Source organism: Meles meles, chromosome 13 (assembly GCF_922984935.1).
Source record: "Meles meles chromosome 13, mMelMel3.1 paternal haplotype, whole genome shotgun sequence".
Lineage (NCBI taxonomy): Eukaryota > Metazoa > Chordata > Mammalia > Carnivora > Mustelidae > Meles > Meles meles.
Genome location: NC_060078.1, coordinates 1947474 through 1975164, shown reverse-complemented (window position 1 = coordinate 1975164; position 27691 = coordinate 1947474). Strand labels below are relative to the sequence as shown.

The window sequence follows — 27691 nt, the reverse complement described above, 5'->3', positions numbered from 1 at the left end:
CCCCTGGGCTACGTCCTTCCACCTGGAGGCACAGTTCAGGGGTTCAGGGATCAAGGAAGAGCCTCTCTCCCACTCCCCTCGGCCCCCAGCCCCTTGCCCCCTTTCAGAAAGGCACGGTGGGGCTGGGAAAATGCCCCAGGCGAGCCTCAGTAGCAAGCCCAGCCTCCTGTGATCTGCAGCTGTGCTGCCCACACAGCCCACACGGGTACTTGGCAGGCGGTCCGGCACTCTGGAGAGTGGTGTTTTGTTGCCACGAACGATCCAGAGTGCTGAGCAGATCGGGCACCTCTGATCCCAGGACTCCCGCCAACCGGGGCCCCTGCTCTGGTGCTCTTCCAAGCCCTGGCACCGCAGGGCACAGCATGATGTGCAGAGGGCAGGGCTGAGAAGAGCCTGGGGCATTTCAGAGAAAGGTGTCTATGGCCCGTGGCTCCCTCCTGGTAGAGCCCAAGGGCTTTGTCTAAGGATCCACAGGGAAAGATTTCCACTCCCTGGGTTGGGTGAAGCTCTTTACATGTGACCACAGGGCTGCAGTTGATGTGAGGTGAGGGCAGCCCTGTGGGGACAGAGACTGGGGAGGTGGGGCATCTCTGTTATCGGGAGAAGAGGGCTGGGAGTCGTGACCACCCCTCACAATGGTCCATTGGCCTATCTCATCCTTGCTGATTTTCTGTTTAGCTGATCTGTCAGTTACTGAAGTGGGGTATTGAGCTCACTGTTAAACTACTTCTTTCAATTCCATGCATTTTTGCTTCATAAACTTTGAGTCTCTACTACTAGGTAGTATTACATTTTATAATTGTTATATCTTCCTAATGTATTTACCCTTTATCATCCTGTAATGATCCTTCTTGTCTTTAACGATATTTTTTATCTGGAAGTTAACTTTTTTTTTTTTTAAAGATTTTATTTATTTATTTGACAGAGAGAAAGAGAACACAAGTAGGCAGAGAGGCAGGCAGAGAGAGAGGGGGAAGCAGGCTCCCTGCTAAGCAGAGAGCCTGATGCGGGGCTCGATACCAGGATCCTGAGACCATGACCTGAGCCAAAGGCAGAGGCTTAACCCACTGAGCCACCCAGGTGTTCCTGGAAGTTAACTTTTTTGATAGTAACATAACCACTCTGGCTCACTTATTGCTACATTGGCATGGTATACCATTTTCATCATTTTATTTTCCACCTATTTTTGTATTTCTATGTGAAGTTTGTCTCATGTAGATAATAGCCATTGTGTCTTGCTTTTTAAATCCATTCTGATAATCACTGCCTCTTGGTTATAGTGTTTGTCCATTTATATCTAATGTAATTATGGATGTGGTTGGATTTAGGTCTACCATTTTGTTTTCTGTGTCTCATTTTGAAAATGTGTTCCCCCTTTATGGCTTTTGTGCTAAACAACTCTTTCTAGGTATACCATTTCGATTCCTTTGTTGCTTTACTGCATTTTTGTCATTTTCTTAGAGGTTGTTTTACAGATTGCAATATGCATATTAACTTATACTGTCTACTTCAGATTAATACTTGCTTAATTTCAGTAAAATATAGTAATATTGCTTCAATGTATCTCAATTTCTTCCCTTTCCTTTGTGCTATTATTATATCACTACACATGTTACAAAACTAAGAATACAGTGTTATAATTGTTGCTTTATATAATCTTATGTCTTTTAACAAAATTAGAAAAAAAAACATTTATTGTCTTTTATATTCACTCACAGATACCATTTGTAGTGCTGTTCATTTCTTGAAAATTCAAATTATTATCTGGTGAGACCAACAGATCAGGAGACAATTGCTATTGAAAAGGTCACTTGTTATATTCACCAATCGCAAAAGAGGGGAAGGGCGTGTCAAGCAGGGCCACACAGAGAGGCCGCAGGGTTGATCAGGAAGCAGAGGGAGCAAGGGGAAAATGTGGGCAAGAGTCTTTATTGTGGTTTTCGTGGGAAGGGATGGGTGAGGATTGCCTAGTTTGAATTTCAGCAGCTCTGGAACCTGGCCCTGCAGTGATTAGGGCAGGTGGATAGTGGTGTGGAGTGTGAAAGTCCCCTGGAAGAGGTGGTTGGATTGTGGACTCTGGATTGGTTAGCTTGTATGTGGAAGGCACACTGTCTCTGGAATTGACTAGCTCCGGGAAGGGCAGTCCCTCCAGGGTCAGCAAGACCTCGAGATGTCAAGTATCAAGGACAGGAACTAGGAAACATTGTTATTGCATGATGCTGCTATTGCTGGGTGAGTTCAGGGAAGCGTAGGGAAGTGGGAAGAGATCATGCTGCCCTAGCATCTTCGGCCAGGGGACAGGAATCTGATGAAGTTTCACTTCTAACTTGATCTTCATCCCAACCATTGTCTCCCCTCCTCCCTCCGCACACCCCTCCATCCCACCTCACCTGCCACAAGTATATAAATAAGAAAACAAGACCTAGTATTTACCGAGGCAATATCATGTTATTCCCATTATCCCAATTTGGGGGGAATTTCCTATTCAGTGTCAGGGAGCTAAAACAAGGCTTCTCTGCTCTTCCCCATCATGGTAGACATGAATGCAATCCAGTGACCTGAATCTGGACTACGGAGAAGAAGGAACATTGCACCTGGCTTTTCTGACCCAAAGCTCCAGACACAAAGGGTGTCTGGACTGGACAGAGACTGTCTTAGTTAGCATTTTATTCTTACAAATAAGCATCCAGAATTCCCTGGGGTTCCCCCCGATAAGGAAACACACCTAGGATGAAGAAAAGGCATAATCCTGACATCACACCTTTCTGTTCTCATCTCAGGCCCCAACACATCTAAAAAAACATTGTCCTTTGTCCTGTCTAGGATGTTGGAGGATAATGATTGACACTCCACTGAAGCCAGCGTTCTGTGCACTGACTTACACTCTGGATAATCAGTACTGGGAAGAGGTGGGAAGGAGTCGGGGGAGAAGTTGCTAACGACGCCCGAATCTGAGAGTAAGGCATAGGGGGTGGTATTACCCCGTCTTAGGGCAGTGATTTTACAAAGAAGTAGCATAAAATCAGAGATCACAGCTGAGTCCATTTCACTCTTCCAAGACCAGGATGGTAGGGCAGGGGGAGGAGAAGGTTGGATAATGGGAGGCGAGCTCTATACCAAGAAACCTCCTGAAGTTCATGGTCCGTAAAGACCCAGCTGGACAGACCGCATCCTTGCCAGGGAAGCCTCAGATGTTCATTGTCAAGTTGATGAACTGGGAACAAGAACACAGAGAGAGGAAGTGAGCGTTGGTTCCCCCTCCGTTCCCCTACCAGCCTGGTTTGTTTATGTCACAGCCGCTCCGCCATATGATCATCCTGCCTGAGAATATGGACTCGCTCTTCAACATGAAATATTTTTAAAAAATGAGTTCCCAGCACTTTCAGTTTTCCAGAGGTCCTGAGATCTTTCTGAGTTAGCTCAAGTCAAGAGCAGATGGTGAGAGAGAGAGAGAGAGAGAAACGTGCTTTCTCCCTGGCAAAGAAGAGAGCCTTCCTAACGCTCCCAAAGCAGGGCGATCAGAAACGCCTTTTCTCTTTGTCGAGGGGTCCCCTCACGGGGAGGGCAGAGGGGCTCCATCAGGAAGAGGCTGCGGGCTTAGCACCTGGGGCTCTTGACAAGTGAACAAGTGGAAAAGTTGCACGTGGTTCCTTCTCTATCCTGAGGACATCCTGCCCCCTGCTTTCTTATCACGACATGGTCATGGGAGAACACGATTATGTGGGATGGTTTCTTCTCTCCTCTCTGCCCCACTTTCTAGACACAGTGTATGCCAAGGCCAGGTCAGGGAAGGCAGGAAAGCTCACACCCTTGACTTGGCTCTGTTGAGGTGAGGGTGGACAGTAGAGAGAGCCTGTCCCAGCCCCCGTGCCTGTGGATACTTGGTTTGGAAGTGACACCTTGACTCAGAGGCAAGGGAAAGCTTCCTCTGTGCTTCCGGTCCTTTGAAGCCTTTGGTCAGAGGGTGTTGACTACCAAACCTGCTCTCTCTGCCCCTGCACTCTGGATAGGTGGTCACGGTCTTTTCTTCATGCTTAATAGTGGCCAAATGTTGACGTCATTGAGAAGTCTGGGTCTGGGGATCCCTCTTACTTTCAGAAGGGGCCAGTTTGAGGATGCACATCTTTCTTTGGAACCCCCCAGGTGTTCTCTATGGTTATTTGTCAGAGGAGTTACACTTATTGAGTGTATAGTGTGCATTGACGTTTAGAGAAAACACTAGAAAAGGAAAATGCCCAGTTTCTGTCTGCAGGGAAATTACAGTATGTCCAGGGATCTGAGATACACACATGAGAACATTGGTAATGAGCCGACACAATAAATTATATGATTTTTTAGAAACCAAACTTTTGGTGTAAGATTAAGGCCCCGATCTCGCTGCAGATGGGGAAACTGAGGCACAGAGCAGCTGAGTTGACCAAAGTCAAAGCACAGAGGGGAAGTTCCATCCCATTAATACACACTGTCATCCACCACTTCATCTTGATAGTCAATAAAGCGGAACTCAAATCCAAAATTGCTACTGGGCTTGGAAATGAGCCAGCGTCTGTAGTGCGGATGTGGAAGAGGGTGGGTGGGGGAGGAGCTCAGAGATGTGACGGAGACTCGAGCTGAGACTGTTGGGTGCAAGGGAAGACAGAGCTGAACACGGAAGACACGGGGAGAGAAAGGGGGGAAATGGGCAACGGAAATCACAGGAACTGGCGAAGGGAGGTGGTCCGTAGTCTCCTCCCTGCCTTTGGACAGAAGAATATCTAAGCAGCGTTCTCCAACTTTAGTGTGTGTAGGAATCACTGGGGATCCTCCTAAAACGAAATCTGGTTCAGCAGGTTTGGGGTGGGGCTTGGTGTTCTGCATTTCTTGTGTGATTTTTTTTTATTGTCTTTATTGACACATAACTGACAGGACAGTGTGTAAATGTATATAATGTGTTGACTTGATACATGTATATGTTGCAATGCAATGAGCTAACATTTCTTTCAGGTCACACAATTATCATTTCTGTTTTTCGTGGCTAGAACAATTAAGATGTATTCTCTTAGCAGCTCTGAAGTTTATAGTAGTCTTGTGGACTAATCACTAAGGGCACGCTGCATTTCTAACAGCTCGCCTAGGTGATGCCCACGCCGCTGGTCAGCAGACCACACTCTGGGCAGGCGGGAGAGGATGGTCCAGCCCTGGGATGCCTCTTTCAAGCCTCTGAAACTCTGATCCGTGCTCTTCCCTCTATCACTTTTGCTGTCGTTAGCCCTGTAACTGGCAAAAGTTGCGTCTTTCTCAGGGTTTTTGAGAATCACGAGACCTACAGGACATGTAGTGAGCAAATCAGAGGCTAGAAGGCAGGCAGGCTGAGGAACCCATATGGCAGAAGGAAGAGAAGAAGAAGGCAGGGTTTGCTTTCTCGCTCTGTTTCAGGTGATTAATCGTTTTATGCCTCAGTTTCCACTTCTGCCAAATGGGGGTTCTGTTCATTCTTAGCTCACAGGACCATTGTAATGATTGCATTGGTTGCTAACCGACTAGTACCTAAAAATATTAGCAGTTTCATTGCTGTTACACTCGCCAAGGCCAAGTGTGACCTTCAGAGGCATTCAAGAAACATTTATAGGGTGGAGGCTCTGACTAGCTCCAGCTGGATCTTACCTCGTTTATGTTGAGACAGATGAACTCCTTGTCCTCTTTCTTCGTACTGAGAGCCTGGAACACCCCTGATGGGAGAGACACGAGAAAAGCATCATTGTGGGGACAGTTCCTTCGACGGTTTCTTTCTTTCCTAGTGACCTTGGGGCCCTGCAGGGCAGCCCGTGGAGGAGCTGCTCCATCTGGTGGTAAGCAGGGATCTTCTAGAACGGCAGGCCAGACTCAGGCCGGCTACAGGGGGATTTCTGTCGCACGATGGGGGCTCTTGAATTCCTGGGAGGGCAGAGCTGGCGGCCTTAGCATCGGGCAGCACGTGCTGTCCTCGCCAACACGCCAGTCAGCTGGCCAGCTCCTGGGCCCCAAACATCACGCCTGTGCGAACTTTTTGGGGAGCTACAGATGTCTTGTGATCCACGGGCCTTCCCCCCGGAAAAAAAGCACAGGTACGTGAAGCTAAGCCGTTCAGTCTCTACGAGTCCCTAATGAGAAGGTGAGCACCGTAGGCTCCTGCACGCACAGGACGAGCAGGGGAGGACGGGGAGCCGGCCCACACCGAGGGCTCCCTGAGAAGTGTGTTGGGGGCTCAGATGGCAGGAGGCCTGTGCTGAAGACAAGCCTGCCCGTTAGACGTATTTACAGAGGGAAGGATTGCATTTCTGAGCTCTGTTATCAAATAATTCGAAAAAAAGTGTTATGTTAGAAGAACATATGAGAGCTTAGCAGGATGATCATGTTGAGACTGGTGTAAGGCTCCAGAACCATCTGCGGGGCGGGTTACAAGGAGCGATGCTGTGTCCCACCCCCTAGAGTCTAATTAATTGGCTTCCTGTGCAGCCCAGCTCATGGAAATTTTCTAAACCTGCCAGGAATGCGGGGGTTGTAATGTGTGGCAAAGTTTGGGAGCACTGGTATGGGGCCCGTGGGGACTGACTGGTATTCCTTATACTTAAGAGTGAAAATTCTGAGGATAAAAAGTTTGGCTGATCCTGGGGTGAAGCCCTAGCCTCGGTATTTTGAAAAAGTTCTCCAGGTGGTGGATCTAACTAGAGGATCCCAGAGAAGGTGGGTGTGAAGCCCAAAGTACTTTCTCCCTAATACTCCTCGATTTCGTAAGAACACGCTGAGAACCCCGGCTTGGAAGGACCGGGCTGAGGGCATTTAGAAAGGACTGGGGCAGCTGAGAGATGATAAGTTACCAAATATCATTCTTTTTGGGTCCGTTTTGTCCACCTTGTAATTCTAGTAAGTGTCTGCCTTTCGGGGGGCCTTTCTAAAATGCACCTCTCACCAGCTAGTGGGAGTGGTAGTGGTAACCACCCAGGGAAAGCCCCGCCTGCTGGCTTGGCGTGCAAGGCCTCCAGCACTGGCTTGTCTCCATCGCGCCATCACGATTAGCCCACACGTAAGCCTTACTTGTCCACTAAGTGTGGCTTTCCGGGGGGTTAGAGCTCAGTGGGGACAGACTTCCGCAGGTAATCCCATGGGCTCTAAGTGTCACAGAAGCAGAGGGAGCTCTGGCATCCTAGACCCGGGGAGCCCAGACCCTGACTTGGGTTAGCAAGTGCCCTGAGGCCACCTAGCAAACATCCTTTAGAAAAATGCCAAACAGGATGGGTCCGTGACTCGTGGGACCCAGTGCAAACTGGAAATGTGGGACCCCCTGCTAAAACATGATGGAGATTCAAGATGGTGACACCGAAGTATGAAATCAAGCATGGGCGTCCTCGGGGGGTGCAGGGCCCTGGACATCGATGCATTTCTCTCCCTCGCCCCCAGTCATGGCGGCCACCCTGGTGCTGGGTTCCAGGCCCTGGATGCGTTTCATTCTGCTTCAGCTTGGTGACAGTGTGACCACAGACTGCAAAGTCGAAGGGCCTCCTACACAAAATCTCTCTGTCTTCCTGGGGTAACACGTCTTGTTGGGGAAAACCAGGTCAGGGTCTAGAGCTTACAAAACACAAAGGTCGGGGGGAGGGGGGGAGGAGGACAGAAAGGACATGGGTTTGACCCCTGATGGGACCTTCGGAGGCTGGAGCCCCCCCCCCCATCCTCCCACAAGGACACGGAGGGTGTACATGTGGAGAATGACTCCAAGGGCAAGCGGAGTGGCCCTACGCAGAGGCGGTGGACTAGAAGATTCTTAAGGACCGTCCGGCAGAGAAGACTCCCACACCCCACCCCGCAGCGGACCACGCACACTGCCCAGAGATCACACGGCAGAGCCTGTCGTCACCAGGACTCTTGGCTGGCTGGCTGGACCCGCTCGGGACACCCCCCACCCCTCGCCCACCGGGTCCCAGGAGGCCCGGCGCCACCAGCCACTCACGGCTCGCGTTCTCCAGCCGGACCAGGCAGTTGAGGAAGTCGTCGAAGTCGAGCTGGAGGCCCTCGTCCGCGTACCTGAGGACGATCAGCTGCAGAAGATGATGGCTCAGCTGGAAGCCTGTGGGGAGGGAGGAGACGTGTCCTGCCTGGGCCCGTGGGGGCACCTTCGGGGCACACCCCGCCAGCAGGTGGGCTCCCCGTCCTCAGCCTGGATGCGGCGTGACCTTGCACGTCTCTGCCAGGGGGATTGCCGGTGGGCTCCGGAGCTCACGCTCCTGGCTTTAACATTCACTTACCCCTTGTATCTTGCGGACTCTTCAGGAAGCCTCACTTGGGGGGACCTTAAAGCTGGATGGTGTCTGAGCCGCACTCCCATCCCCCTCCCGCCTCCATTTCTGGAGAGCACTTTTTTTTTTTTTTTTAAGATTTTATTCATTTATTTTACAGAGATCACAAGTAGGCAGAGAGGCAGGCAGAGAGGGAGAGCGGGGGAAGCAGGCTCCCTGCTGAGCAGAGAGCATGATGCAGGGCTCGAGCCCAGGACCCTGAGATCATGACCCAAGCCGAAGGCAGAGTCTTTAACCCATTGAGCCACCCAGGTGCCCCAGGAGAGCACTTTAAACCCAAAGGTACTGAGGGCTCTAGGAATCATGTTTCTTTTCTTTTCTTTCTTTTTTTAAAAGATTTTACTTACTTATTTGTCAGAGAGAGAGTGAGCACAGGCAGAGAGTTGCAGGCAGAGGCAGAGGGAGAAGCAGGCTCCCTGCGGAGTAAGGAGACTGATGTGGGACTTGATCCCAGGATGCTGGGATCATGACCTGAGCCGAAGGCAGGAGCTTAACCCACTGAGCCACCCAGGCATCCCAGGGATCATGTTTCTAGAAGGATGCTGAAGCCCCCAGTGAGTGACGCCCTGGGGCAGGGGCTCATTCACACACCCAGGCTGAGCCAGGGGCCGGCTGCTTCACTTCTCTGGGATTCATGTCCTTATTGGTTGAACGAGGGCTTGAGGGAGGTAAAGTCACTTTAGATCCAACGTTTAATGCTTCAGTATTAACCCACATCCTGGGACTTCCCCCCTCCCCCGGACTTCAGTCTACGTGCTCGATTTCCAGAGAATGTTCAATACTCTGCTTGGAAATCTACCCGGTCTTCCCTGCTCTCAGTCCCAATCCCAGACAGAGGAGAAGGCCAGTCAGACATCGAGAGAGGTTTCTGGAGCTGCCAGTGCTGTGGGTTGCTGGCGACGCCCCAGATGCTGGTGTCTGCTCCCCAGGGGCTGGAGGAGGGGAGAGCGAGGGCATCCTCCTGCCCCCCACATCAGTCTCGGAAAGACTCGGGCACACCTCTCCTCTCTGCTCCATCCTCCTCCCCTAGAAACAGGGTCAGCAGCCCCTAAGAGGGTCAGACCCTCCTCATCTGTGGCATTTTCTGGGTCCTGTCCTTCGTGTGCAGAGCTGATGTGAACTGTGATGGAACCACCCAGTCTGGAGTCTGGGGACAAAGCCAGGGACAGAGCTGCCCATGGCAGAGGAACCCCAGGACTCCTCCCTGTCCCTGAATCCTGGGACCCGGCACGCCCTGCCCCGTCCATGATCATTCCCAGCCATCACCATCCGAAAGCAGCAGTTAGAGGTCTGGGGGCACCACGTGTGGCCCGCCACCAAAGGGTCACATGACTTCAGCTTGGCCAGAAAACTTGGCCAGAGGTCGGAGGTGGGGTCACACTAAGTTCGCTCTCAGTGGACCCATTTTAAAGATTTCTGCCAATATTGCAAAGTGGCTCAAAACACGGGCCCCGGCGTGAGCGAGCGAGTCCTGAGCCTGAGGCCTGGCTCTGGCACTCCCAGAGCTGTGCCCTTAAGAAGGACGACCTCGGGCCCAAGACCAGCCACCTCCTAGGGCACGAGAAGCAAGGGGCCGTCCACAGACAGTCCCCGGCCTTGGGCAGCCCACACCTGACCTTTCAGGCTCGCTTTACCTGCGGCTTTCAGGGCCATGCGCAGCTCGTAGGAGGACATGGTGCCCGACTTGTCAGCGTCGAACTGGAGGAAAAGGTTCTACGGGGAGGACAGAGGCATTGAGAACCAGAGGGAGGGCACCACGGCCTGCACACGAGGAGAGACTCCTCGACCTCTCGCTTTCACTTTCATTCTAAGGGCAAGCATGGATCCTTCTGGAAGCACTGGAAGCATGAGAAGGGACCTGGGGATTCCATCGAGCTTCCTTCCCTCCTGGAAGCACTGGAAGCACGAGAAGGGACCTGGGGATTCCTTCCCTCCGGCCCTCTCCCTTGGCCACGGAAAACGCCCTCCTGCTCCAGGCTGGCTCAATCCCCAGAGGTCGTGCCCGGCAGGGTCACCTACTGTCCACTTCTTCAGCCTGTCCCAGAACACTGTGAACTCCCCAAACTCTAGCTTCCCGTTGCCACTGGTCTGTGCCGAGCGCGTTAAGGAAGAAAGGAAGGAAGATGATCAGGGTTTCGACCCCAGGTGCCTTGTGAGACTTCAGGGATGGAGGGGAAACCGGCTGGCCCGGGGGGCCCGTGACACAGAGTCAGGGCTCCTAGGGAGGTAGCTTAATTAGCAAACCACGCTTCTTTGAAGAGGGGAAGTGGCAGGGGTGAGATGGGCAGGCTTGAGATGGGCATTGCGCCAGCAGGTTCGAGAAAGTGCAATGAAAACATTCCCTTATTATCCCTTTAGCTGGGACCCCAAAGTGGCAGCCAGAGGCCCCAGTCCCTTCAGAAGCAGTCCCCCTACTGGACGGCCTGTGCCTCCGATTCTGTTCCAGTTCTAGGTGCTGCCCGGTCTTTGCGTATTCTCCAAGGAGACTATCCCATCGGCTACGGGTGCCACATTGTAGAAAGTTCTGCACAACGGGAAAACACAGCCCATGGATTTGGAAGGATACATCCATTAGAGAGATGATGTTTTTACAGGACATCAGGCTGAGCTTCTTGAACTGGAGGTCCTTTTCTGAAATCACACATGAAAGCAGAAGTCACTGACACGTGATAAGATTAGCGTATCCCCGGCTGCTGGGAGTGCAAGGGAGGGGCCAGATCCGGGGCTGGGGAGGGGGACATGTGCTCACTCTCAGGCTGCTGGTGACAGTAGAAACTGACATGGCCTTTGGGTGGGTGGGGGGGACGAAACTGCACAATATGAAAAAACGGGAAGATCTTTCCATTCATTTATCCCAGTTTCAAGAATCCCAAGCAAAGAATGACAAATTAAGACCTTTATCGTTTGGTTACATATAATGGCAACAATTTAGAAAGGACACAAATGACCAACAGAAGGGTCGGAGCAGAAAAGGTGACGTGCATTGGATGGATTGTTACACGGTCCTTACGAGCAACGTTTTGGGAACACATGTAATGACCGGGGGAAATGCTCAGAAAAAGTCGGTTTAAAAGGCAGGACTGAAGTTACTGAAGAAGTTTGAACACTCACACGCCGTTCTTAAGAGCCGCTTTGGAAAACGGTCGGAGGGTTCCTTAAAACAGGAAGGACAGAGTTGCCCTGTAAGGCAGCAGCTGCCTGAGATTTGTGCCCAGGAGAAACGTCCACACAAATGACTTGTTCACTAACGTTCACAGCAACATTCGTCACGAGAGCCAGAGAGTGGCAACAACCCTCACCGCCCTCTGTGAGGAATAGGGGAACGAAACCTGGTATATTCCTACAGAGAAATACTATCCAGCCACAGAATGGATCGAAGAAGTCTTTGCAAATACTACAACAAGGATAAATCTTTTTTTTTTTTTTAAGATTTTATTTATTTATTTATTTATTTGTCAGAAAGAGAGAGAGAGAGACAAAGAGCACAAGCAGGCAGAGAGGCAGGCAGAGAGAGAAGCAGGCTCCCCGCTGAGCAAGGAGCCCGATGTGGGACTCGATTCCAGGACCCTGGGATCACGACCTGAGCTGAAGGCAGCAGCCTAGCCAACTGAGCCACCCAGGCATCCCAACAAGGATAAATCTTTTTTTTTTTTTAAAGATTTTATTTATTTTTTGACAGACAGAGATCACAAGTAGACAGAGAGGCAGGCGGAGAGAGAGGAGGAAGCAGGCTCCCTGCTGAGCAGAGAGCCTGACTCGGGGCTCCTGGATTGTTCAGCATGAGAATTCTATGTTAAAGCTGCTGCATTAACAAATAAAACTGTATCTATAATTTGATGACAATTCCGTGTGTGTAAATGTATACACACTGAGAGACACACACTGACGACACACGATACACACACACACAGGCGAAGACACACACGCACATCTTAACGGGGCTTATCCATGGGTGGTTCGGTCATTGGAGGCTTTCGTCTCTGTCTTTAGGCTTTTCTGCATTTTTACAGAATTTTCTGCCATAACTGGCATCATTTCTGTAATCAGGAAATAAGCAATGAAAGCTATTTGGCAAGTCTAGCTGGAGTCAGCCCTGGAGAGCAGGGGGAGCCGGAGGAGAGGCAGCTCCAGGTCACAGGTCATGCATCCCCTCCAGAGGAGCCCTGGGGCCCCCGATGGGTGGGGGATGAGCACTTACTCTTCTGAAGCACAGCATTTAAGACGTATTCCAGCTCCTCTGCGGTTACCTCCAGGTCCTGTGGGAGGAGAGGCGACTGCTTTGATGGCCCTTAGGGCCTTCTTTGTCACTTGCTTCCAGTCCTGATTTTGATCTGGCTCAAGCCACAGTGTCACACGTTGCTGGCCCTCAGGGACCCTGCTGGGAGCCCATGTGCCGGTCTCCCGAGACTGCAACCTGCCTAACTTCTCAGGGATGCCCATGCCCCGCCCAGAGAGGATGGAAAAGCTGAGCCAGACGAGGCAAGCGTCCCACCCCCCCAAAGCTCCCCACGTGGCACTTGTGTTCGAGGACCCTCGCATCTGGGTCCCCAAGCCCCTGCACAGCAGAACCCCCTGCAGAGTATGGACAATGGCCACACTGCGGGCTCGCCCCACGCTGGCGGCTCCCTCCAGGGACCATTTCAATTCAGAAGACTGGGAGGCTGTCTCACGGGTTATTTTCAAAACCTCTAGGGTGAATTCAGAGCCACTGATCTGGGGCCGTCTGCTAAGCCCACGAGAGCTCAGCACCCATGGCCCTTAGAAGCTTGTCAGAAATGTGGAGTTTCAGGCCCTGCCCCAGACCTCCAGGCGAGAGGATCTGCATTTTCCAGGAAGCCGCAGCAAGTGTTACGTGCGCGACTGAGCAGCAGCGTGGACTCAAGGCTCCGTTGGTCCAGGGTTTTGAGCTACTGGAGCGGAATAGTCACCTGTGAAATTATGTCATACGGGCCTGCCTGGAGCTCCCGGGGCCTGGGGAATGGGGTTTGGGGTGGTCAGCCCTGGAGGAGGAATGGCTGATGTGCGCCCCCACCCCCTCCCACCGCCCCTGCCCCGGCCCTGCTCTGCCTGCCCGGTGGCCGTCTGGCCTGCTGCGGCCTTACACAGAACCACACGGGTCCCCATTTCTCTCCGCCCAGACTGCCATCCCCAAGTCTCTCTGCCCTCCTGCTTCTTACGCGGCCTGAAATCCTGCCGTCGGGGCTCCCCACCCGCAAACATACCTCTTTTATGATTCAGGGGCCCTGGCAGGAGAAGGAAGCGAACGTAGTCATTATCGCCCCTCCAGGAAATGGTCAAACAAGCTCATTTTATTAATGGCTACGATGTGGGGCAGTTTCTAGGAGAACGGAGCCTGGGGCGAGAGACACCCAGGGCCCCCAAGAGAGGCCGGGACCCCCAACAAACAAGCTGACAACCGAGGGGGCAATGATGGTGTAGGGGCTGGAGAGCAGGAGACCAGGGACAGATCCCTCCTTCCCCAGTGGCTGGTCCTGACCCAAACCGCCAAACCTGGCCGAGCCGCTACTGGTACCTGACAAAGTTTGCATTTGCAATTTCGTGGTGACATCCCCGAACAACCCCAACTTCCACCAGAGCAGAGAGAACGTTCGAAAGGCAGCGGTTTGTGGGCAGAGCGCAATGAAGCTCCTCTTCAAGGCTCCCCCTAGCCTTCCACAGAAAGCCCCGGGCCAGGCTGAGCTTTTGGGGGGCCATGGTCCCACCAATGGTGGCAGCCCAGTCTGGTGGGGGAGGCGGGCTTTGGACCCTCCCAGACGATCAGGCCTGGCCTCCGGTTGGCTCGAGCTCCAGCAAGCCTCTGGTAACTGCTGTGGAGAAAACCAGGCCCCTCGGCACCCCAGGGGGTCAAGGCCAAGCATAGCCCGCAGCGGCCCTACCTCGCCGGCAACTTGTTCAAACAGGGCCCGGAACTGCAGTTCCTCCTCCGTCTCCTGGCCAGCTGGAGTCGGCTTCGGAGGCTAGAAAGCAACCAGAGGAACTTGCTTTGGAGCTACAGAAAGAACATGTGGCATTTGCTATCCCAAAGAAATCACAAGAAAAAGGAGCGCCCTGGAGGCCTTGCGGTCCCTTGGGAGAGGCTGGGACCTCACTGCTGTGGGGAGGAAACAGAAGGGGCCGCTGCCTGGAGCGTTAGGAGCGGCCGTCGGATCCCTAGGGACGGCTCTTTAGAGGGAGAATCTGGAAAGACGGATCAGGGGTCTTTTGCAGACAAGAGCGCCAAGGAAGGCTGGGGTCCTGACCGAGCTGGGGTTCCAGCCCTGGTGGTCGTGGCTCCCTGCGCCCTCTCTCACGGACCCCTCACCACTCTTGACTGTAATTACTTGCCGCACCATCTGTCTTGACAGGTGGTGAAATCTTTGAGGACAGGAGTCTGTCACTAGCAGGCAGCCCTGAGCCCGGTGCATGGAAAGAGCTCAGAAAATGCGTTGGGTATTTTAGTTTTGTCTTGGGCCGATCAGTGCTGATTTGGGAAACATTACACTATCCCAGTTATAGCTCGGCACATCTTCAAAGTCTTATAGCCCCTGGACAAGGATAAAACTCTCCCCTACAGCCCCCACAACACATGTATCGTAGGGAGGAAGTCACGTGTTCCTCCAAGTCCTCTGCAAGGGAGTCTCCTAGCCACGCTCATTTTGTTCTGCGTTATTTTTCTTAAACTGAAGGCATTTTAAAGACATCTCATGCCCTTTGGAAGCGACAGCCACTTCTCAGGGAACAGAGTGGCTGGTAGTCCAGAGAAACATCGCTCCAAACGGAGCTTTCTTCAGACCACGTACCTCGTTCCCATGCCCGGTCGTGGTAGGACATGAGAGACTTAGGAGGTACAAGGTTGTCCTCCATGAGATTGGAATCAAGGTACTCACCCGATCACAGATAAACCATTCCCTGAACTTCAAAGCCCTGAATGACACTGTGATCGAAGGGAACTTTCGGGACCGTCACTGACTCCCACCCTCCAGAGTATCATGCGAAGCCATACCTCCGGAAGGTCAATGGCCACATCCCCATCCATGTCCCTGGAGGGGAGAAAACACATTGTAGATTAACTTCCTCTCTCGTTCTTGACGCCCACAAGAGCTGCCAGTCTGCATGCCTCTCGTGTGGGCGCTTTTGTGTGAACAGATCCTGGGGAATTCATCCTCAGCTTGTACCGGTACCTGGAAGAAGACTGGAGAACAACTCTCCAGCAGAATTTTCAAAAATTAAAGGAAGATCTTTAATTTCTTCTATTTAGTGGAGAAGAAGGAATCACATCTTTTGTAATCAGCTTGGGAACTCCAACCAGACTGGACAGCTGGGGATATTCTCAGTGCCTGCCATCTACCCCTCTGAACAAAAGATAGAACGGGAGGCTACCAACTCACAGCGGGCTCCATCTCGGTATCTAAGGGCGGTCCCTAGCTGGGGCTTCATCTAGCTCAAATGCAGCATTAGCCAACATGGCCCTTCTCCGCCACCTCTAGAATGTCTCTACTGGGAAAAGGAGTGGACGCTTGTATCTTGAACCATTTTCTCCCTCTGCCACAGAGCAACCGATGGCAAAAGGGTAATAATGGGAAACTTTTCATAGAAGTGTCCAACACAAAATAATTTTGCTAAGACACTGCGAAGGGGGAGGTGGTGGAAAGTTGGGTATATTAGATAGAAGGCCGATTTGTGCTGTATAAGCCCTTGACAATTAGCTTTTTTGATGGTAACATAAGTGTCTGGCATTAAGTTTTTGGCGGTTCAGGCATCCGTTTCAAAGATATCCATCTCCAATCAACACATTGCCAGCTTCACAGCTAGACACAAAACCCAGCCACCTCACCCACGAAGTTCTCTCTTTTTTTAGAAAGCTCTGGTAGACCATTTGGCCCACTCCTTGCTTTTCCTTCGAGCACTTTAATTCCTGCTTTTATGTTTGAAGTTCACCAAGAGTGAACCTGTTTTGAAACCCTAGCCCCTACCCTCGACCCCAATAAAGGCAGAACCCCAGGCCTGTGTGCGCACGCTCTCTCTCTCTCTCTCTCTCTCCGCAGGACATCGCGGTGGGGCCTCAGGATTGCCGTGTGCTCTCCAGGACCTGTACGTAATAAACCTTGTCTTTCCAGAGTTCCTTGGGTTGTTGAGGTGCATCTTGCAATCATTAAAAGACCCACAAGGGTCAATCTGGCCTCAGCGTTGGCTCCGGTTCGGGAAACGTCTCTGGGGGCCCACCCCAGGCAGCACCTGCCCAGGTGAGTGCCGCCAGGCTGTCCTGGCTGATGGCATCGCTGTCCACGGGCCGAGACCAACACCAGACAATTTGGCAACATTTATTTAAACTGAAGCTGAAAGAATGGGTCATTCTGGAAACCGGTAACGGTCACCCCCTTCACTGTATTCAAAAGTGAGTCTAGCACTTCTCAATGGGTCTCACTCCAGACGTTTCTTGACACTAGGATCTGGGAAGTGGAGGGCCCACCTGAGCATCACTCTGGTGGTATTCATGGCCGGGTGAGCGTGGTTCTGGGAGGGCTTGCAGACAGCAACCTCTCAGAGGCTTGTTCGAGGGGCGTAAGGAGCAGAACTAAAATGCAAATTATCCTGCTTTGCAATTGGGATAGGAGACCCTCCCGCCTGCCTTCTCAGGTGGATCGTCCGAAGGGAAGAAAGGGGTCATGGCTCCAACGGTCCTCCGTGACTTCCCGGGGACTGAGCCACTAACCGAAGAGGAATTCTCGAGCCTGTTACTCACTGGGTGACGGCTTTCTTCTCCGAAAAGATCCTCAGGCAGAAATCGGCTTCCTGATGGGGCTCAAAAGTGCTGGGAATCAGGACGTACTCCCCTGGGGGCAGCTTGAAGCGATCAGAGACTTCTCTCAGGTTGATGAATGTTTTGCTTCTGGCCTGGGAAGCGTGGTACCTGAAGAAGTCTTTGTTCAGGTGCTCGTCTCTGCCGGGGCTCTGCAGTGGGCATGAAGAGTGTTGGGAGGGGTTGGTTCTATGAGGAGGACCGCTGGTCTTGGCTACTTGGACACAGTTGGGGGACTGGCCATTGAGTGGGGCACATGGACAAGGAGATGCTGAGGATCCAGCACCCGGGGTGGGGCTCTGAAGAGCGTCTTGTTTCCTACCCACCTGGTAAATGGCGTAGCCAATGGTCAGCATATCGGCTCCAAACCTCTTGAGTTTCCTTCGATCTTTCTGCATCAGGGCTATGAGGAAAGTGCAGTCCTCTTGCCCCTCATCTTTCTCAGTCAGGGACAGTTTTATCTGTGGATTGGTCCAGAAGGTATCTGCCATTTGAAAGAGGTGAATTATTTCATCTTTCTTTAAAAAAAGCACAAAGGACAAGCTCTCGTGCGCACACACACACGCACACTCCATCCACCCCCACTACATCTTCCCAAACCTGAGAAAGTCATTCATTTCTTCCCTCCCTCTTCTGATGCCCCTCGTGCCTTGCTTCCCATAACCCCGGTGAGAAGGCCAAGTGCTTCCCTTTCATCTCTACCTTCTCTCGAGCCATTTCCCATGTAGCTTTTTAAAGACATTCCTCTGGGTCTATGGTGTGCTCCATCTTATTTCTCTCATGTGGTATTTCAGAGGAGAGGACTGTGCCCCTGTGTTTGTGCAACGCGAGGAGAACCCACCCCAGCCCCAGCTCCAAGGGTGAACGCCGATTGGCTCATCCTAGTCCCTCTTGCTGCAGAGAGTTGGAACAAAGCCAATCAGCCTGCAGCATTTCCCAGGCAATATGGGTTCAAGGAATTCCCAGTTAGAGGGATTGTCCCCAAGTTGAGGACTTTCGTTGGCTGACCCTGTGCACAAGTGAGGGCTCAACAGGCCTTGGATGGTGCTGGCAGCCCTCCTGTGACTATAGAGAAATCCAGACGGAGGAAGAAGTCAGCAGAGGAGAGAGGGCAGAGCAGAGAACCCCAGACCAATGGCTTGAGGGAACTGTGCCTGAAGCCCATCCTGCTTCTCCTCTGAACTTTTCAGCCATGCAAGGAAAAAATCCTTTTTATTGCTAAACTAGCATGAGTTGTGTTTTTTATTACTTGTCATGGGAAATAACCTAAGAGGCCAAATAAGATTTTCCCCTAAACAATCTTATCTGACTTTCTGCTACGTCTCTGTAGCCCTCACTGGCCATCCCAGAAATCCTGCTAACTCCTCACTCAGGCTTTCTCTAAGGACCTGGTGCTGGCCCGCTGACGTCCGCCAGGCTGGACTGGACCCTTGGCGATGACAGAGAGCATGACAGGTAGACTACCAACCCAGGAAATTGCGGCAGCCGCCGGCCGTGGAGCCCCGCACCCAGCTTCCTTGATGGACCGTCACCTCCCACTTGTGAAGCGCGTTCTCCTCCAGGGCGTCAGGGGTGAGGTTGCAGATCTCCACTTTGTCAAAGTGGGTCTTGAAGTCCCTAAACGCCATCCTGCAACAAGGCAGAGAGACACCAGGCATAGGAAGCGATGGTGACATGATCCATTCATTCGCTTAATCATCTAACCGGCTGGTGAGGACGGGGAGAACCCAGGTGTGGCAGACAGAAAAGACACCAGCAAAGCTAAGGAGAACCTGGGTTCAGGGACTGCAGCTCGCTCCTGCAGCTAGAGTGGGACGCGAGCGGTGATGTGTGGGTCGAGGCTCTTAGGGAGCGGGGTGGGGGGTCTCCTCCAATCTTTCCTGTCTCTCCACTTCCGCTGGCTTCCTGCAGATGGCCAGGGGACCCCGGAGGATGGTGAAGCCATACCGAGGAAGGGGCCTGGGTCCCTGAATCAGCACGGAGAGAGCCACCCACAGAACAGGGATGTCCTGTTGGACGGGTACAATGAGTGAGCAATAAACTCTATTGCATTTGTGTCTTCATACATTCTGAGTCTACTTGTTACAGCAGCTGGTGTTACCCTAAGTCCCTGGTGCCTTGAAGCGGGAGGCCACCGTGATGGAATGCTAAACTAGGTGACGCCAGCTTAGCACTTGGACAGGCTTCAAGGAAATGTTAGAGCTGGAAAATAGATATCCACATTACAAATGGCAATCTGTTGGTTAAAACTGTAAAAATATGGAAGACAGAGGCTGTGCTCGAGGGGAAGAGGAGGGAAAAAGCTAGGTTATTAGTATGTGCTGGCTTTTGCTTGCTGTGTTTAATAAGGCCTTTAAGAAAAAAGGGAGCTCCGTTCAAAATTGACTGGTTTGCTCCTCCGGGAAGAAAGCTGGGCGTCAGAACTGTGTGGTCTTGCAGGGTTAGACGAGCCAAGTCTTTTCTGGACCCCTCAGGAAGAAATAAGATCAAAAGAAGCTTCTAGAGATGAAGGCCCATTAAAAACTCCCAGTTAGGCAAAGCTATTCCACCCCACAGAAAGTCCAGATTAGGAACGCTTCCTGCCCACTTAGGTCTCTATTTTTGGATGCTCTCAAGGTCACTGCCATCGGGGTCCCTTGTCATCAGCTGGGCAAGGGAGCAGCCCCCGGGAGAAGTGGGGCAGCCTGTCTGTCTTCAAACACACCGTGAAAACTTGGATGATGGATGGTTCGGAGGAGGGATGCTGGGCTGGAGACACAGGCTCAGCCCCATGTTCCTACCAAATTCTCTTCCATCGTGGATGAGCACAAGGGGCTTGAGACAAATGGGTTTGATTTACCATAGAAATGGAACAAAGACAGACAGAAGGCAAGCAAGTGAGCCAAGGGCTCTAGGGGACTGCGCTCATACCCGTTGTGTAGCTAATACAGATAGGAGAACAGCGACGAGCACCGTACCAGAACTCCCCGTCGTCCAGAGCCATGGGACACAGGCGCTGTTGCTCAGCTGGGCCCACGGAACGCCACTCAGAGGAACTGGGAGGAATAAGCAAAGTCAGCGGAAAGGATACTGACTTGGGCGGGGCCGGAGCGTCCCTCCCCAGGAGCCAGCGTGGGGCTGTGTGGGGACCGATTCTGGTCAGTGCCTACTCCCTAGGCCCCAGAAATGCCCTCGGGGATCTAGAGGCTGGTTGGGAAGTGGGCGTCCAAGAGCTGCCCATGGTAAGAGGTCCTCGGGGTCCTGGGAAGCCCCTCCGTAGGGGATTATCATAGGATCATCCCCGGACGTGGAACACCAGCAAAGCAGCAGAAACTTCCAACTGGAAGCCAGAACGGGTCTGACCTGCGCCCTGGAGCATCTCCTGATCTCTCCTCTTCATTTGTATGTGACGTTTCGAAATGTGGTAAGAAATCTTATGTTTGCTTGGACTTGACATTTCATAGACTAAACACTTTCTGTAGATGAGCTCGCTAGGAAACCTCCAAGGTCACTGTGTCTCTGTGACCCACACAGCCACCTCCGAGTGGTTCCTGCTGAGTAACCAGCACGTGGTACCCAGCCGACGTGGCTGCCTCGTCCACGCCCTATGGAGCTCGTCCCACGAAGGACCCAGGAGAAGCCCCTCTCCAGGTCCTGAGTGCCGTACCCAGAGCCAGGACCTTCCGAGTGGCTCCCGTCCCATCACCAGCTGCCCAGCTAAAGCGCTTTTAGGACTTCCCTCCTAACAGGCACGGTCAGGAGCAGGGATCAGGATGGGGACCTGCCCTCCGTCACCTGGAGGCTGAGCGGGAGTGGGAGGCAGGCTCGCCTTCCAGCCTTGACCCCAGGAAATGCGCTTCCCTTGTTTCTCCCTCCGTGTGTTTCCCAGAGAAGGCACCCGTGGCCCTTTTACGGGCTGAGTTCTCTAAATGGAAGGACACTGTGATCGTCCATGTGTGATACGAAGCGTCTCATTATCTTCGATTTCAATATTTCCGTTCTTTCCATTTCTGCCAGGATAGGAGTCTGATCTCTTCCCTCCCGTGATGCTGGTGTGAATCCATCTCTGCCCGAGGCGGCGGGCTCTGAGAAGGCAGAAGCCAAATGGGGCCGGGAGGTGGTGGGACAAGAGCCATGATGGGATCAGCCCCCAGGGGTGTGCGCTGTGCTGTCACGTTGGAGTCAGGTTAACAGAGACACAGACACAGTGATGGCTGGTGACATGGTGGCCTCTTTGTGATCTGAGGACAAACACAGCTCAAGTTCTTTTACTCAGGCTCTAGACTTGCCGGAGTTCTCCCCAGAGTCCCACAAGCTGTGAGCGGGTCGGGGTGGGACAGCGGGACCCCAAGATGGCAAAATCCTGGCTGAGGGCGGGGGCAGCTCAGGGTGGGTCCTGCCCAATCACATCTGAATGTTCCCAGATCCTAGCTACCTGGGCCGCTTACCAGGGGACGAGGAGGGGACACACACCTACAGGGGAGAACTTTCTTTATAATGGGGGCCAAAGAAATGTTGCTAGTTGAATGCTATATAAGGGGTGCATTTCTTGTTCCAATTCCTGTCTCTCTACTGGGCGGCCAGCCTCTCGCCAATGGCCAGGGACCAATCAGAGAGAACCCCATGGGGACCTGCTTGGGAATATTTCAGGGATTCTCACACCTCAAACCCTCACGGCCACCCCACCCGACCCCCCCATGTACACTCGCACACACAAACACACTGCATATTGGAACCACTCATCGCTGGAGATGAAGCCCCTCACAACATCAGGGGGAGATGACGTCATGTCCCCACGGGACAAAACAGACCCACTGATGTAAATACAGTAACTGGAAAGGGGAAAAAGCCCTTGTAAGGGTGTTCCCTTTTGACTGCATGGTGGGCCAGAGGGCTGAAGAGGGAGGAAGTAAGGCCACCCCAACCACAGGACAGTCCCCTGAGAGAGAGCCCGGAGGGAACTGGAGACACAGTGGCCCTTCCTCGTCTGCCTGCAGAAGACAGCCCCAGGCCCCTGTGCCCTGGGAAGGCAAGGAAGCAGGGACTGACCTGTCACTCCAGGACCCATTCCACTCAGCCTGGCCCCACGGGTTCCGGACTCGGATGAGCTCCGTTTTCTGGCCTCGGAAGTTTACCTGGAGGAGAAAAACATCAGGGAAACGTGGAATGGTAAAATCCAAAAGAATCAGGGCAATGTGGAATGGTGAGCTCCGGGCTACTTCCCCTCTGTCACAGCTGGCTTTCCCCAAAGCCTCTTGACTCTGACACGCCAAACACACGTCAGAACTCATCAACTCTCAACTAGCCCTTGGAACTTTCTAACTCCTAGTGAGTACAGCGCTAGCCTCTCCAACTCTGTTACATTATGCCAGAAGGGATACACTGTACCTGGGCAGTAAAGTAGAATTATAAAGAACAAGAAAAGAGTCCATGTGAATCTTCAAATGAATGCGTTTTCTCTCTGGACTGGAATCGCCCTAAGGGCAGGGGCGGGGTCTTATTTCTCAGTGCGTCGTCGGCATCGAGCACGGCGAGAGGTAAAGAGTTGTTTGTCCAAAGGGCTCAGGGACCTAAGAGTGAGTTTTCTTCATCCTTAATACCTTACTCACAGATGAACGAAAATCGTATAGGCCCACACTGAGAATTTAAGCAAAGATAAACAAAACCACTTCTAAGTCTTCTGACTCCAATATTCCCCCCTTTCAGAGGTCGGGGAGGCTTTTTCTGTCCATATGGAGCACCCTTGAGCCAGTAAAGAGAGATGCTCGGCCATGACCTTCGTGCCCTGCCCCGGACCAGGGGAAAGGGCCAGTGCACGTTAGCAAGATGGTGGAGAAAGGGGAGTAGAAAAGACTTTAACTCATCAAAACCAGAAATTTTAGCTCAAAACATTTTATCCTCATGCCCTGGGCACAAAGCGTATTTTTGATGTGTGAAAATCAAGTTAGTGTGACCTCTCCAGAGTCTAGGAAGTAGCTTGTAGCCCATTGTTTAAGAGGTTCATTAAGTGAAGTGCACGGGGAAGGTCAGCGCGTTAGACGGGGAGAGCAAGGAAAAGCAACTGCACGGATGTGATGGAAAGTCTCTACTACTGGGAATAATACTTGGAAGACGTGCCAGGAAAAGTCACATGCCTCCTGGGCGCTTGGGTGGCTCCGTCGGTTAAACATCTGCCTTTGGCTCAGGTCATGATCTTGGGGTCCTGGGATCGAGTCCTGTATCGGGCTCCCTGCTCAGTAGGAAGCCTGCTTCTCCCTCCCCCCCCCCACCTCCTGCTCATGTTCTCTCTCTTGCTCGCTCACTCTCTCTCAAATAAATAAATAAATAAACTTTAAAAAAATCACATGCTGGGACACCTGGGTGACTCAATCGGTTAAGCAGCTGCCTTCGGCTGAGGTCGGGATCCCAGGGTCCTGGGATCGAGCCCCGTGTCTGGTTTCCTCCCTCTCCCTCTGCCTGCTGCTCTGCCAACTTGTGCTCTCTCTCGACCTCTCTTAAATAAATAAATAAATAAATAAATAAGTCTTTGAAAAATAAATAAATAAATAAAATTTTTAAAAGTGAAAAACTCACATGCCTACTCAAGCAAGTGGTTGGCAAGGCATTATGGACAGGGAAGGAGGGGAAGGAGCCTGTGCTGAGGGTTCGATTCTAGAGAATCCCACTTCCTCTGCCGCCCTGAAGGCTCTGCTCAGACGCTCCTGACAGGGAGGCAGGATAGGTTTCCTCCTGCACTCCCTGCTCCCCATTCCTCTGCACTGTGTGAATCAAAATGTGGGCAGCAACAGGAGAGACCAGAGGGGCTGGGCCCTCTACAGACCGGGTCTGAGACTTGTCCAACAGAAGCACGAAGTAGGTCTTTAGACTTTGCTGAACTTGACCCCGAAACACCATGGCCCATGGCTTCTTATCCTTCTCTTCCTTGACATCTCTTCCCCTTCTCTTTCCCACATGTCCCTTCAGGAGCTCTTGCCCTAACTAAGCACCCCCTAGAAGTCAGAGGGGTGCTGTGCGGGGTCTAGGAACCCCTGGGAATCAGTTCCACCCTGGGCTACAGCTGCAGAAAATGGGATTTTTGGTGGTTATTATTATGATTTTTTTATTATGTTCAGTTAGCCAACATAGAGTACTTGATGGTTATTTTTATGCTAATTTAACTTGGCCACTGGCGCCCAGACATTTGGTTATACACCATTTTGGGTGTGTCTGTGAGGGCATTTCCAGATGAGATTAGCCTTTGGATTGGGAGACTGAGTAAAGCAGAGGGCCCTCCCCCATGCAGGTGGGCCTATGGGGCCTCATCTTATCAGTTGAAGACCTGAATAGGGCTAGAGAAGGTGAACAAAGGGAGAATTCATTCTCTGTGTCTGACTGCTGAGCTGGGACTTTGGTCCTCTTCTTCTCTCAGACTGGGAATTGTATCATTGGCTTTCCTGGTTCTCAGGCTTTTGGACTTGGACAGGAAGACCCCCGCCAGATGGCAGATCGTAGGCTTTCTCAGACTCCATAATCATGGCAGCCAATTCCTCATTCCCTTTTTGTCATCTATCATCTATCATCTATCGTCCATTGTCTATCATCTATCATCTATCATCTATCGTCTATCATCTACCATCTATCGTCTACCGTCTATCATCTATCGTCTATTGATATCTTGGTACTGGTTCTGTTTCTCTAGAGAACTCTGACTACTACAGCACTGATACAGAATTAGGGAAGAAAAAAAAGAAAAGAAAAGAAAAAACAAAGCCCAGGCTTTCACATGAGCTAAGCCATGTGGGTACTCTGTGCTTCTCTCTCTCTCCTATTTTGCTCTTTTGGTTTCCAGCCTGCCTCCTTTAGATGAGACCTTCTCTAAAACGTCTGAACGTGTAAACTGTGATGCCCTAAGTCAGTATGAGGGACCAGCACCGCCAAGTCTGTTCCTGTACCCTATCCCCAGGCATTCACATCGCCTACCTGGTCAATTCCTGTCACACTGTACGCATGGCCCTTAATGAGGCCAAAAGGCGTCCGGGCTTCAGATTCTGCAGAATTTCTGATCTAAAATGTGAAAAAAAAAGCAGTGTTGGGCCCTTTGGGTAAGTCAAGCCTTCCCTACCTGCCCAGACCCAGCCCTGTGCCTGGCTCTGCCCCTTCCCCTCCCCCAGTTGAGAGCCATGTGCCTGACATGTATCAGGTAGGTACACAGGACACTCCGAAGATGGTTAGCAGTGACATATAGCAGTTCCCATGCTCTTCCCAGGGTGAGGAAGACCCTCATTCTTGGCTCAGACTCCAGGGAAAAGTTCAATTTTTGCTCCCAAACACAACAATTTGATCCCACCCCCCATCATGTAGTCCAACACAAGATAGAAGTACAACCCATACACCAAAGAGAGGATAAGAACCGTTTAACAGTGTTAAACACACAGCTCTATCACGAACTTGGAAACACAGAGGAAACACAGAGGAAAGAGATAACTTAGTAGCAAGGAAGACATTCCCAAGTTAACCCAAGAGGAAACAGAACTCGAATGGGTTCTAAAAACTGGATAGAATGACATTATACGTGTGTGTGTTGGCCTGCATAAAGACATTAGGAAAATTCTGTTAGATCCCTCTCTGCTGATACGAATGATTTAATGTTATAGGAAGTAGTTAAAAAAAACAAAACAAGTTTCATAAGAGTATAGAGTAAGAGTCCATTTAGTCGGCTCAAACTTCTCCTGTGGTTGTGTAGTTAGGCGCATGCCTGTTTGTCCTAGTAAGGAGGTGGGGTGTGACGGGCACACACTGGGTGTTCCAGGGCTGGGACTTGGGCAGGATTGTTCTGCCTGATACGGTAAGTGTGCCCTAACTTTGTAATTTGGAGAACATTAAATTACAACTTTCGTTTTAAGGACAATAAATGAACACTGACACATCCCCACCCCCACTCCCTGGAAGTCATGGTCCTCCTCTCGCCAGGACGAGGGCACCTGCTGGTCCGCAGCCCGAGGACCCCAAGCCGACAATGGGAAGAAGCAAAGGAAGGACTTACGTCAATGGAGCAGCCCACCAGAGAGCCCCTCTTCAAGGCCTTCTCGAGAATCTCATAGAAGTTCTCTGGAGCCTCTTTCGTTGCAAAGGTCTCTGCTACACCCCCGGTGAAGTCTTCCATGGCCTCGATGGTGCTGCCCCCCTTCAGGGCCTCATAGCTGCCGTTCAGCCTGTCGGGTGGCGAGGAAGCAGGGACAGTGCTGCAGGGAACAAGGGAGGCCACCAGGTGGCGCCCCTTGGCCAGAGTTTTTCTAACTTCTTTTTTTTTTTTTTTTAAGATTTTATTTATTTATTTGACAGAGACCACAAGTAGGCAGAGAGGCAGGAAGGGAAGCAGGCTCCCCGCCGAGCAGACAGCCCAACTCAGACTTGTCTTTTCCATGACCTCGGCAATTTTGAGGAATACTGTCGGGTGTTTTGTAGAATGTCTCTGGACTGGAATCTGTTGGCTGTTTTTCTATCAGTTAGACTGGGGTTAAGGGTGTAGGGGAGGAGGACCAGAGGAGTAGCGTGTGCCTCTCATCAGGTCACATCCAGGGTCCATACTGTCGTCATGACATCCTGTCGATGGTGCCTTGACCACCTGGGGGAGGTCATGTCCATTAGGCTTCTCTGTAGTTACGCTCCTTCCCCCGTCCACGCTGTCCTCTTTGGCAGGACACCATTATGTTCAGTCCTCCCTTAAGGAGCAAGAGGTTTTTCTCCACATTTAATTACTTGCAATTCTTCTACGTGGAAGGTTTATTCTTTTCCGCCATTTATATATTCAGTCATTTATATCAGTATGGACCCCTGGATAACTACTTTGTACTTCGGTTTGGAATCCAGTGCTAAACTTTGTTCATGTTATTGCCAATTACTGTTCCAGCTTTGGCTAGTTTTGTCCTTCAGCTTGCTCCTGCGTCCCTTTGACATAACCTCTCAGTGTGTGTGTGATCTCCGAGGATCCCTTTACTGAATTCCCTTTATTGGAACAGCGGTATTAGAGACCAAGACCTGCGAAGTAGGGGTGCTTGTTCCTGTGGGGTTGCTATTCTTTCTGGGCCTCTCTGCTGACAAAGTGGGGAGATGATGTGTGTACCTGACCCAGGATATATACACGGATCCATCTGGAACCATCTCTATTAAACAAAGCGTGAGTACAGCCTGAGTCTCCAGCCCGGACCCACGACCGTAGGCCTCATTCTAGCCTCCTCTCCTTGCTTCTCTGTAACTTCCTTTTCAACAGCAAGATACCTAGCTCCACCACGTGCCCTCCGTCTCTTTACTTGTTATATCCATATAATGGTATCAGAATCGTCGTCCTTGCCCCTTTGAGAAGCAACGTAATCAGACTGAGTAAAAAGCTCGAGTATGATTCATTTTGCTTTTAGTCTTACAGACCCCATTCATACCCACGTTATTCAGGTCAGCTCCTTTTTCTCCTACCCCTGCAATGAGCTGGTTGCATAAATTTGCAGTGCAGTTAGATGAAAGGCATGGTCTGCATTTCATTCCCAATCCTGGATTCCTCATCCTTCTCGATGATCTTTTATTTTTTTTTATTTTTTTAAAGATTTTATTTATTTATCTGACAGAC

The 27691-nt window shown here is 51.5% G+C and overlaps 1 protein-coding gene across 2 annotated transcripts in view; it reads right to left on the bottom strand.

The window, feature by feature from the left end:
* Positions 1-981: 981 nt before the first annotated feature.
* CAPN9 (calpain 9) overlaps positions 982-27691 on the bottom strand; it is a 40220-nt gene continuing 13510 nt past the window's right edge. The window contains exons 5-21 of one of the 2 annotated variants that reach the window (XM_046028015.1): positions 26114-26282; positions 25051-25134; positions 22141-22226; positions 20070-20147; positions 18581-18741; positions 17439-17596; positions 17056-17264; positions 15494-15517; positions 15316-15352; positions 14210-14290; positions 12511-12568; positions 10879-10943; positions 10332-10400; positions 9947-10025; positions 7967-8083; positions 5644-5708; positions 982-3214 (exon numbers count right to left, since the gene is read on the bottom strand). In XM_046028015.1, the coding sequence (XP_045883971.1) occupies positions 3188-3214; positions 5644-5708; positions 7967-8083; positions 9947-10025; positions 10332-10400; positions 10879-10943; positions 12511-12568; positions 14210-14290; positions 15316-15352; positions 15494-15517; positions 17056-17264; positions 17439-17596; positions 18581-18741; positions 20070-20147; positions 22141-22226; positions 25051-25134; positions 26114-26282 (1567 nt within the window). In that variant the 3' untranslated portion in view covers positions 982-3187. The remainder of the gene's footprint in view (positions 3215-5643; positions 5709-7966; positions 8084-9946; positions 10026-10331; positions 10401-10878; positions 10944-12510; positions 12569-14209; positions 14291-15315; positions 15353-15493; positions 15518-17055; positions 17265-17438; positions 17597-18580; positions 18742-20069; positions 20148-22140; positions 22227-25050; positions 25135-26113; positions 26283-27691) is intronic. The other variant, XM_046028017.1, reaches the window with a different exon arrangement.